This window comes from Artibeus jamaicensis, unplaced genomic scaffold, assembly GCF_021234435.1.
Source record: "Artibeus jamaicensis isolate MK-2021 breed Jamaican fruit bat unplaced genomic scaffold, CSHL_Jam_final contig_466, whole genome shotgun sequence".
NCBI classification, from domain to species: Eukaryota; Metazoa; Chordata; class Mammalia; order Chiroptera; family Phyllostomidae; genus Artibeus; species Artibeus jamaicensis.
In genome coordinates this window covers 19052552-19065202 of record NW_026521844.1, presented here as the reverse complement: position 1 = coordinate 19065202, position 12651 = coordinate 19052552, and the positions used below count along the sequence as shown (strand labels likewise).

Sequence of the window (12651 nt, the reverse complement as noted above, 5' to 3'; positions counted from 1 at the left end):
CGTATGTCAGATGACACCCTCGCCACGTGGTGGCCGGGTGGGATGGCCTGCGGGTGTCCAGGGATGGGGGCAGCCGGGAGCCCCGTGGCCCCCTGCGGTCCAAGGGCCTGGGGACAGCCCACAGCTAGGACCCGGAGCGGACTGAGTGAAGCTGAGTGCGAGGCTGCCGGGACAGAGCGAGGGAGAAAGAAGGGAGCCGGGGCGCGTTATTACCTCTCCGGGGGCTGCTGCCGCGACAGCTGGGCCGCCAGCAGCAGGCCGAGCACAGCCCAGGCGCCCGCGCCGCCCATGGCCAGTGGAGACGCTCTGGGCTCGCCCGCCCTTCGCACGCCGGCTCCGGCCCCCAGGCTCACAGCCCGGCGCACGCTGGAGCCTCACTGGTGCGCGCAATCTGACCCGCGCGCGCACACCACACACACAAACACACACACACAGGCGCGCGCAGCCGCGGCAGCCCAGGTAGCCGGGTGTGAGCTACCGGCGGGGTGGGGGCGCTTTTAAAGGCGAGTGCGGTGCAGCCTGACTCGAAGTTTCATTTCCCCAAGGAGTAGTTGGCAGCCACTCGCCACGGCTGAATATCCCGTTTGTTCTCGAGGACGGGAGGGGCGGCTCCGAAGACTGAGCCGCCTCCTCTCCAGGGGCGGGCGGGCGTCTCCTACCCGGCACCTGGGACCCACAGCCCAGTCACGTCCTCCCCGCAGGCCTGTGGGAAGGATGCTAGGGGGACGAACTCCCGTTCCCCCACCGCCGCCCATTGGTACCCAAGCATCCCGGGGCTGGGGGCGGGGTGGGGTCAAAGTTTGCTTTGGGGACTGTTTTTCCCTAGTTGCGTTTAGATAAAAAGTATTAGGGCTTGCTGGAAAACCTGGGGTTCCTCCTTTATTTCTGTTCCCTTCAAACAGCCATATCGAAGGCAAGAAAAGGGAAAATAGAAGAGGAACTCGATCATATTCCAGCTCCTCTGCTCTTACCGTCTTACTTGAATATCTGTCTGCCTGTCTGTCTGTCTGGAGACTCTTCTCTGGTGTATGAAAATCTGGAGAGAGTTTTGTGCGGGGATTTATAAACGCTATGTCGGCCAAGCACGGTGTGTGAGCGAGTTGTCAGCAACTCTGTCCAACCCTGAGGACAGACCAGGACCCTGCATCCCGCCCTCTCCTGTCACGTTCTGAAAAGGGTGTCTCTTCGCCGGCGTCTCTCTGAAAAGACCCTCACCAACAACTTCTTTCTGTGGGGTTGATGCGTAAAGATTTACAGAGAACTTGTTTTTCTGAGAGCAATTCCAGCTTTGTGAAATCGAGGCTTTCCTTTAATTACAGAAAAAGAATTTTACATCTTTATTTTGTTAAGTGCTTCCCAATAATTAGGGATTAATAAAAGAAAAATGAGAAGTGGATGGGTTTGTTGAGATGTATACCATCGCAAGAGGGATGTAGCTGAATTTAGATGCCTCGTTTCATACAGAAATTAAGCATTAAATTAGTACTTATCAAGACTTCATTTCTAGTAATTTGTTACAATATGAAGAACATAAACAATGTTGGCAAAGGAAATAAGTAAACACTAGCCACTGGGAATAATTTGACTTTCAACAGTGGGAAAACCTAGCAGCCAGTAGTAGGAACCGGAATCTCCCTGTGGAGTTTACATTATTTTATTATTTTTGAAAAAGAGAAGGAAAAAAACCAGCAAGAACTACAACTTTTAAACATTTTTCTAAAGGCACCACACCCTGTATGACATTAAAAACAAAACAAAAAAAGGATTACAGAATTTGGCAAAGTACTTTATATGCTGAAATATACTCCCTCAAACTAATAAAAACTGCTTCAAAATAGCAAAAAGCAAAATAAATGATTGTTTATTTTGCACACATTTCAAGAATATGTTATCCAATAGCATAAATGTTTTAGATGATATTTTATTAAAAAGTCATATTTTAATTTATAAAGTGAAAAATATTGCTCAATTCACTTTCTGGTAATGATTTGAAGTTATCATGGCCAGAAAATACTTCATTCTTAGGAGTAAGCGAAGTTTTCAAAATTTAAAATTAAAAGACAAAGTATTAAGCAAGCCTAAATGAACAGAAAACTGTTGGAACAAAATGTACAGTGGTGTTTCCTCACATTCACGGGCCCACGACCCTGTTCACACCCCTCACTGACAGTTCGGGTCCCCACACCGATGACTCTGTGGTTGTTGACAGACATGGAAAGACCTTGGTGTTACCATGTGCTATTGAAAGTTTACTGAAACCCATATTACTTTGTCTCAGAAATACCCATTGGACTTGGAACTAGAGTTCTGGACAAAGTTATAAACCTTCAATGTCCTGAGAAGTTTAATGTATTAAAATTGAGACAGACCCAAGCGGACTCTGAAAGCATTTCTCAAGTCCACGTCTGCGAGCCCGGTTTCTGGACTGTAGCGGGCGGAACTGACATGGCAGGGAGCCCGGGAGCGGCAGGAAAGGGGTGAGCAGAGAGGACAAAACCCTGCGGGCGGATTCCCCAAAGAGAAGCAGAGTGGCAGATAAAAGGACCCTTGGGATTCAAAGAATGTATTACCGAGTCTCCCCAGTTAACCAGGTTGCACAAAGAATCAGTCATGGATGGGAACACGAAGATATGTCCCGATGAATTGACCACTAACAAAATGGTGCTTCACTCAGACTTTCCTTGCTGCATCTTATTTGCATCTAGCTAGACCCAATGTGTCAACATCTCAGTTAGTCTCTGGTCAGTTTATCAACCTTGTAAACATCTGTAGTGTGGTACTGACCTTGTAAAACACCCGAACCTTCATAAAGTGGGTGCGGTGATGTTGAAAGAAATGAGGGGTAACGTGTTCTTTCGACAAACGAAAACCCGGGTGAGTTATTTCTGTGCACGATGAAAGGACAGAAACTAAAGAGGGCTGCTGACTGAAAGTTCCTTCAAAAAAGGATGATTTTTAATGCCAAAGCACTAAGGAAATAGTGGTGAGAAAAATGAAGAGGCCCTACAATACTGTTTTCAAAAGTCATCTTCTACATTGTAATGCAGGGAGGGAGGTTTGTATTTGCTTGAAAATGTTTTTGTAGGGAAAATTATACTTAAAAAAATCCACGTGCAAGTCATTCTTTGTTCATAATCAGAATTGGCATTTAGTTGCAACTATAATGACATTTTGTTAAATAGAAAGTAAACTTAATTTTCAAATTTCCAGTTTCAATTTTGAAGATAAAATTCTACTAAACAATATCTGCCATGAAAATTTGAAGCCCGTTTTAAGTAAAATTTCACTCGCCTTTTCCAGTACAATTCATCTCAGATATGGGAAATTGCCAATTATCTTCAAAGGTGCCCAAGCAACAGTGCAGGGCGCTGCATTAGATTGACGGGGAAAGGATGGGAGAGAGGACGATGGGGGCTGGACTCTGCCCTTAGCTCCCTCTTGCTGTGTTTTCCAGGCATGAGCTGTATCTGGAACTCAGGGGTGGTCTGTGGTCCCCCAAGCATGACAAGGCTCTGGCTGCAGCACATGACCTCTTGATTTGTAAGTGCTACAAATGCATGACAGGAATGAAAAGTATCTGGAAAGCGGTTAGTGTGGTGCAGAAAGTCCTTATGTAGCCCCAGTTAGTGATAATACGATGTTCCTGACATTTCCATAACATGTGGTTCTGCAGAGCTACTGAACTGATATTCCCCGCATTCTTTTTACCTAGGAAAATATAATGGCGTGGTTATAATATGGATGATATCTTCGTGATGAGATCTCCTTTTCTGAATTCAGCTCTTCATTTCTTACACATTTGTTTTTTAAAGCATTTTTTATTTTCAATTACATTTGACACATAATAGTATATTAGTTTCAGGTGTATAACCCAGTGATTAGACACTATATAACTTATTAAGTGGTCTCCCCAATAAAACTAATACCCATCTGACACCAAATACAGTTATTACAATACTATTGACTATATCCCCTATTCTGTACGTCACATGCCCATGACTGTATTCTTAACTACCACGCTGTGCTTCTTAATCCCTTCATCTTTGCAGCCATCTGCCCAAGCCCTCTTCCTTTGGCAATCATCTGTTCCCTCTCTGGGTCTGAGTCTGTTTCAATTTTGTTTGTTCATTTACTTTGTTCTTTAGATTCCACATACAAGTGAAATCATGTGGCATTTGTCTTTCTCTGACTGACTTATTTCATTGAGCATAATACTTTCTAGGCCCATCCATGCAAATGGTAAGAACTCATTATTTTTTACAGCTCAGTAACATTCCATTGCATATATGTACCACAACATTTTTATCCACTTGTCTAATGGCACTCGGGTTGCTTCTATAGCTTAGCTATTGTACATAATGCTGCAATGAATATAGGGGTGCATATATTCTTTCGAATGAGTCTTTCAAGTGTCTTTGGATAAATACCTAGAAGTGGAACTGCTGGGTCACAAAGCAGATCCTTTTTTAATTTGTTTGAGGAACTGAGTGCAGCTTCTTCAATACTACCAACATTTAGGAGCTCCCTATAACCTTCGAATTCTTCTGCAGAGATCCATCAGTAGATACTGCTGTGAAGAGGAATTTTTAGAATGCACAGTTCAATAGTTTTGGATGTTTGTAAACACACAGTAGGACGTAGACCTCCCCCAGTGTTGCCCCAGGAAGAGAACATTGGAGGGGCACTGCACTAGGTGAGCTTCTGAGATAAACAACTGAGTCCACCCTGGCCAGTTCAAGCCGCAAAAGAAACGAATTTAGAAGGAGAAGGTAGTTCACATCACCATGAGGACAATCGGAGAAACTGGTTCAAGGCTAGTTTTCTGGAATAGTGGCCAAAGCTTCACTTCAGAAGGGCCCAATGAGAAATCTGCTGCCATTGCTGCCACCAAAATTGGACACCAAATGCAAGTGCTCCAACTTACTGCTGCTGTGACTGCACGGGGAAGCACGGCCGAGCAGCGCTCCAGCCTGGAGGCCAGACAGCGCTGCTGCCACCTCCAGAACGAAAGCCCACCACCACCCTCTCTCCTCATGCTGATCTCCAAATTCAAGAATCTCATGCAAGTGGTTATGACTGGCAATGTCTGTCACCTGGCTGCAAAGGAGGCTCAGAATTCAACCTTTTGTGGTGGGTAATTCAACTGTAGAAATGTTCCCAAATATTGAAAGACTACTCAAAACATAATGGGCAGCCACAATATGATTAATGCCCATGAGAGGGGTCCACAAAGTTCAGTTAACCCATCTCCTTACAGCCCCTTGCTGAGAGAAACAGCCCCAAGTGGGGCTTTATGTGATAATACAGGTGCTGAGGCAATGTGATGTCCATTGAAGGGAACCAACTACAATGACCTGTCCAGGCTGGACCAAGGTGTCAGCTGCTTGGTGCTGCTTTGGAATAAAAACTTGTCCAGTGAAGATTCCATATTCCATAATGAATCTTTGTCATCATCCCTAACTTTTATTGGGCACTTATTGTACATACATGAGGAACTGTGATTAGTGCTTTACAGTAGTATTTTATTTAATTCCCTCAAAAGCCCTGTGAGGTAAGAACAATGATCACCATTTACTGGGTGAAGACTGTGAGATTTATAGAGCTTAACCACTAATCCAAAACCCGCAATACATAAGTAAAATGCTGGGATTTGCACCCAGGCTGACTGGAGAGCTCCATCTCCTAATCAATATTGCATGCCAATCAAGCAAAGCCCCTTGTGGGGCCCATGAGTGCTCAGTGCACATGGAGATGGCTGTGGGAGGGACATCTGCTTTTTATCCACCTGAGACCATTGATTCCATTCATTAGATCCTCCAGCACCTGCATAGGTCCCCTGACTAAGGACGGCCCAGAGAGCTCTCCCAGGACTTTTCTGCTGGAGATAATACTGGAAAATGTTTTCATCTGTGTAGTTCCAGTCAAGATGGTGGGGCAGGTAAACACTGCCCTTGCTTCCCCTCATGACCACATTAAAATTACAACTACATTGTAGAACAACCACCCTTGAGACCCACCTGAAGACTAACTGAACAGAAATCCTACAGCTAAGGATGTAAAGAACAAGTCACATCGAGACTGGCAGGAGGGGTGGCGACGTGCAATGGGCTGGTCCCACAGCCACACATGGCTGATAATAAACAGGAGGGATATCTCAGATGCAGAGGTCCCCCTTGAGGATCAGGGGTCCCAGCCTAACTCTGGGCTTACTGGCCCAGGGTTCCAGTACTGGGAGAAGTCCCCATAACTTCTGGCTGTGGAAAACCAGTAGAGACTGTGGCTGAGTGAGATGGAGGGCTTCTTGGGCCTCAGGCGTTCCTCCTAAAAGACCAGATCATGGGCTTACTCACACTCACTCACTGTGAGGTCCAGCACTGAGTCAGCAGCTCAGAAAGTGCCAGGATGACACAGGGAGGAAGGATGACTGAACCATTCCCCCAGACTCAGGTTCTTATACCTGATATGCTAGTAAGCTAAACACCGAGACACTGGGGCTTGGAGGTAGAAAAGGGTTTATTTGATTTAGCCGAAGCAAGAGGAGGGAAAGCAAGATCTCTCAAATCTGTCTTTCTCAAAAAGCAAAATTAGGGAAGGTGTGTGTGTGTGTGTGTGTGTGTGTGTGTGTGTGCGCGCGCTTTGGGAGTAAGCGAGGGGGAGTGTCAGAGAACTGAGTGGAAAGTCTGCATCTCTTCAGCCACAGATAACATCTTGGCCAAACAGGATTCTGAGCATCAGCAGCTGGTCACAACTTTCTTGAAGGCATTTTTCCCTTTTGCAAAACAAACTCATAAATTCTCCTGTGACCCCAGAACTCTGCTCCTGCTGGATGAAGAAACAGTACGTCACCAACACCAAATGATATGGTCAGAACAAGGGCTACTGGGTTGAGGGCCAGGATTCCACCAAAGATCTCATAATTGTGCATCAGTGAAACTGGCTTTAAAGGGGAAAGCAGACACTAGATATCTTGTGACCATTGCCACTGCTTAAGCTCTCATTAACTATGTGCCTAATTAGCCATATTTTTCTATTACCTCAAGTAAAGTGTACCTTTGAACACTTCTCCCAGAACTTGCTGTACAGGTGGGCCTTCGGAACACGACTGCCGTGCTTTCCTTCCTGTAGGTCAGTGACAGGCAAAGCAGCTGAAACGTTAACAACGGGAACATTTCTGGATTCTACGATTTAATATCTAAATTTGTTTACTGATGATGATTGGTTTCAGAACTGAGTAGTCTGGCTTCGGGCCGAGGGCTGAAGGAGCAGTTCTCCCCAGGGCTGAAGTGCTGGCAGAAGCCATTGTCCTGTGTTGAGCCCTGCTCCCACCCCGCTGCAGGCCTGAGCGAGCCTCACATCTGCGTCTCCATCAACATGGCTAATGGCATTCACTCTGCATTGGCGATTCCCTGAGACCCAGCCCCACCCTACTTGTGAGCCCTCACAAGCTGCTTTCAGAGTCTTTTCCACACAGATGGTCTGCTCATGCTGCAGAATTTCATAAAATCTCCAAAGCCCCCTGGCTGGGTTGATCAGCTGGTTGGAGCCTCGTCCCATGCACCAAAATGCTGTGGGTTTGATTCCCAGTTAGGGCACATTCCTAGGTTGCAGGTTCAATCCCCAGTTGGGGCATGTACAGGAGGCACCTGATCGATGTCTCTCTCTCACATTGATGTCTCTCTTTCTCTAAAATCAATAGACAGTCCTCATGTGAGTATTAAAAACAAAACCAAACAAATCTCTGAAAAGGTCACAGAGCCCAAACCATTAGTGTCTGGCCTCAGCATGGCCTCTACTTCTTTCTACAAAAATACAGAAAAGAGAAAGACAAGCAAGGACCCATAGGGGCTAGACTGGAATTGGAGGTACAATATAAACTGAAAGATTTTTCATATATGCACACTTTTGTGTGCATCTCTCTCTCTCTCTCAAACACACACATACACACACACGTGCACACGTACTTCTAGCTCTGCTGGAAGGGCCTAGGAGCAATGACACTTCAATCATTGTTTTTAAATACCATTTCCCACTAAAAGGAGGGACGACTCATTGGGAAATTGCCTAATTCCAGGGCAGAGGTAGGAAAAACACAAGGTGAGTCTTATGCCAGAACCTGAGAATGTGCTAAAAAAATAATACACACAGACATTTAAAAGGCACAAGTCAATATGAGGGGATTCTCACTGGCCAAATCTAGTTCAGTCTGAGCATAAATAAATAAAAACTATAGAAAGTATAACTTGTTCAATAATAAACCGGGAGTTTATATTGATAATAAAAGGTTTAATGGGAGAAGGGCAAGTTCTTCTTACACTCCAGAATGCTAACTAACAAACATAGAGGCAACAAGGAAGTTGGAAAACACCATTTGCAACCATCAGAATAAAGACTGGTCAGGCAAGAATCATAGATGAAGGCTAAATTTAAATTTAGGGGTGGAGTAAGTTTGTTGAGAAATGGGATATTTAGCTAGTCTCAATGTAGTTCCCCACATTATTTATTACAAGAGGAAAAACAGTAATTATACAATGGAGAAATCATCCTACACACATAAAAAGAACCAAAATAAGACTAACAGGTATCTTGTATCTCCATGTATACATTCTGGGAAGGACACCATGTATATATTATGGAGGATGTCAGCCAAAATGACATAACCTGTGTCTTGTAATGAGAAACTCAAACTGAAAGGCATTTTAAAAAGTAACTGGTCTATATATCTTCAAAAATGTCAATGGCATGAAAAAGAAAACAGAAGTTGAGGGAAAAGTTCCAGGTTAAAGAAAATTATACAATAAGCAACTCTAGCCCTGGCTGGCATAGCTCAGTGGATTGAGTGCGGGCCTGCTAACCGAAGGATCACAGTTCGATTCCCAGTCAGGGCACATGCCTGGGTTGCAGGCCAGTTCCTGGTAGGGGACTCACAAGAAGCAAACACACATTGATGTTTCTCTCCTTCTCTCCTTCCCTTCCTCTCTAAAGATAAATAAAATCTTAAAAAAAAAAAAAACCAATAAGCAATCCTGGACTGCATCTTGTGTTGACAACAAAATTACCATGAAAGACATTACTGGGGCAGCTGAAAAACCTGGAATAAGAACTGTAAATTTGAAAAATGGATTATATTTGATGTCATATTTTCTTGTTTAAAAATATTTATTTTATTTTTTATTTTTAGACACAGGGGAAAGGAGAGAGAAAGAGAGAGAGAGAACCATCAATATGTGGTTGCCTCTCATGTATCCCCGACTGGGGACCTGGTCTGCAACCCAAGCATGTGCCCTGACTGGGAATCGAACTAGTGACCCTTTGGTTCACGGTCCGGCACTCAATTCATTAAGCCATACCAGCCAGGGCCAATGTTATATTTTCTGAAGTTAATAACTATATTTTAGATATTTAAGACAATATTCTTGTTCTTAGGAAACACACAGAAAAAAAGCATGATATGTACAATCTTTTCTCAAAGAACTCAGAAAATTATAAATATTTATCTATCCTATAGTATATTGGATGAATAGATAAATGGATAAATGGATAAATGTAAGTGGATTGATAGATAAAGCAATCATGGCAAATCTGAGGTAAAGGATATACAAAAATTCTGTACTATTTTTACAAATTTAAGTTTGAAATTATTTCAAAATAAAAAGTTAAAATAGTTCTCTATATATCTTAGTATATACCCAGTGAACCATAAATAGGGTACCAATTTTTGGAATTTTAAAAAGAGATTTAGATTATTAATTTTACTTTTTATTATTTCTCAGTTTTATGTTTTATATATCCTTATACTTTTTGGCTTGAAAGTTTATGATGCTTTTCCTTTTTAAAAAAATTTTAAGCACTCATCATTTTACTGTATGTACTGTTTTTATGGAATCATGGTCATTTTCTTTATTTACAGACACTATCAAATTGTGTTTCAAATGTTTTCCTTGGCCCTGTGCTATGTAAAAAAAGACATTTCAAATTTCCATGTGGCTAAGTACCATTTAAATAGTGTTTTTACCCAATCATTTCTAACTACATCGTTACATAACAGGCTGAGGTGTTCCACTTTCACTTTTTATAAGTGACACCAAGAAAAGCAGGTGTCCGTGGTGTGTATGTGTTTAGAAAGGGATTTATACAAACTTGAAATGAAAACATAAATGAACAGAAGGAAGAGTGGAGAACAGGAAAAACGATATATTCTGTTGTCTGTTCATGACCCACAATTTGCCCCATGTTATGCATTGTGTAATTAAAAGTGCTAACAGGAAGAAAGAAAAAAAAACACCAATTTGAAACATTTAACAAATATTACTTTTTTTTTAGAACAACAGCACATACACATAGAATCTTTAAGCCTAGCTGAATTAAGGGATCATTTTAGTGTGAAAGTAATTTGGGTCTCTTAAAGGGATATTCAAAATTATGTTCTTAGTGCATAGAAATAAACTGTTTACATTACAGTAAAAAAAAAAGAAGAAGCTTGAATGTGTTTCATATAAGAACCATTCGAATAAAACAGAACAATAAGAAGTCTGGCCTGCTACTAGGGAAAAAACACAACTTTTTATTTCAAAAACACCTTGTTTGTACACTTTGCTTTCTCCATGTTGAGATCTTTGTTCTGACTATTTCCTTTTGGCAGGTGTATCTCCTCAGAAAGTATATCCTGCATGGCCGAGAAGTGTCCCTCTTGCAGTTACTATGAATATCTTGGCCAGGCACTGGAATATTTGCTTGTTGTTCTTTTCCTCTATAATGTGTAGATGTTTCACTTCCCCAATTTTACAACTAACTTCCATGCCAGTCTGACTCTTTTTTTATTTAATTTTTTAATTGTTTATGCTATTACAGTTGTCCCAATTTCCTCCCTTTGCCCCAACTCCACCCTGCCCACCCCCCCCCATCTTCCACAGTCGATCCCCACACCATTGTCCATGTTCATGGGTCCTTCATAAATGTTCTTTGACTAATCCCTTCACCTTCTTTCAGACAGTCCTCACCTCTCCCCTTCCTTCTTATAGCTGTCAATATATGCCATGATTCTATGCCTCTGGTTTTATTTTGCTCATTAGTTTATTTTGTTCATTAGATTCCTCTTATAAGTGAGATGATAAGGCATTTGTCTTTGACTGGCTTATTTCACTTAGCATAATGTTCTCCAGTCCCAGCCATGCTGTCCAAAAAGGCAGGGAACCCTTTTTTCCTGCTGCATAGTATCCCATTGTGTAAATGCTCCACTGTTTTTTAATCTACTCATCTACTGATGGGCACTTGGGCTGCAGTAAATCTAGGCTATTGTAAGTAGGCCTGCTATGAACATAGGGGTGCATAAATTCTCTAGAATTGGTGTTTTGGCTTCTTGGGGTACATTCCCAGCTGTGGAATATTTCAGTCAAAAGGCAGTTCCTTTTTTAATTTTTTTTGCGGAAATTCCGCACTGTTTTCCACAGTGGCTGCACCAGTCTGCATTTCTACCAGCAGGGCAGAAGGGTTCCCTTTTCTCCACATCCTCGTCAGCACTTGCTGTTTGCTGATTTATTAATGACAGCCAGTTTGACAGGGGTGAGGTCATATCTCATGGTGGTTTTGATTGGCATCTCTCTGATGGCTGGTGATGTTGAGCATTTTTTTCATATGGCCCATCTGCATGTCCTCCTTGGAGAAGTGTCTATTCAGGTCCTTTGACCATTTTTTAATTGGACTGTTTGTCTTCCTGGCGTTGAGTGTATAGGTTCTTTACATATTTTGGAGAATAAACCCTTGTTCTATGTATCTTTGGCAAAAATGTTTTCCCATACAGTTGGTTCCCTTTTCATTTTAATGGTGGTTTCTTTAGCCGTGCAGAAGATTTTTAGTTTGATGTAATCCCATTTGTTTATTTTTTCTTTTATTTCCCTTGCCCTAAAAGATATATTGGCAAAACTATTGCTACATAAGATCTGAAATTTTACTGTCTATATTTTCTGCTAGAATTTTGGTGGCATCATGTTGGGAACTGCCCTGCCTGGTTTCAGAAGCTGTAACCCCTCCATGCCTAAGGCTGAGTGAAAGAACTTGGGACCATAAGCCACTAAGCAGACAAAGCTTATCTTCCTGGCAGGGGTGCTGCCTCTACCTCTTTTACTTCACCCTGCTTGGCCCCAAGCAGACAACCAGTTAGCCAATGATGGGTCAGATTCCTTAAGGGAGGGATGACCTAAGACAAACACGGTCATGAAGGGGCCCTCAGGGAAGGACTTGGGGGCTATAGAAAAAGGAGATGATGGACCCTCACCCCTTGGCTTTGACATAGCCTGAGTCCTCATTCTGTCTGCAATAAATCTCCTAATCTCTTGGCTGCCTTACTTTCTCTGCCTGACTCAAGCCTGAAACAATGCCAGAGGGTGGTGCAGACCTGGACAGGAAAGGGCAGTTCCCTGGGGTGATCAGGTCTAAGAAAATTCATAAATCCTGTGAACCTTGCTTTGCTAAGAATGTCCTCAATTTCCTGATAAGGGTCCAAGCATGAAATGAGTTTGTTTCCCAAAGTTTTATGGCCCTTTGACTAACTGACCCTGACTCAGAATAAGCCCTCATAGTTCTTTCAATGTTAATCTGTAAGAAGCAATCAGCAACATCCTTTCCTTTGTTATCTGTAAAAGGTAATCACCTAAA

General features: G+C 42.7%; 1 protein-coding gene across 1 annotated transcript in view; it reads right to left on the bottom strand.

Annotated features, from left to right (window-relative positions):
• PCOLCE2 (procollagen C-endopeptidase enhancer 2) overlaps positions 1-662 on the bottom strand; it is a 63607-nt gene extending 62945 nt beyond the window's left edge. Inside the window, exon 1 of the mRNA XM_037153399.2 lies at positions 214-662. Coding sequence (XP_037009294.2) covers positions 214-290 — 77 coding nt within the window. The 5' untranslated portion in view covers positions 291-662. The remainder of the gene's footprint in view (positions 1-213) is intronic.
• Between the last annotated feature and the right edge of the window lie 11989 nt (positions 663-12651).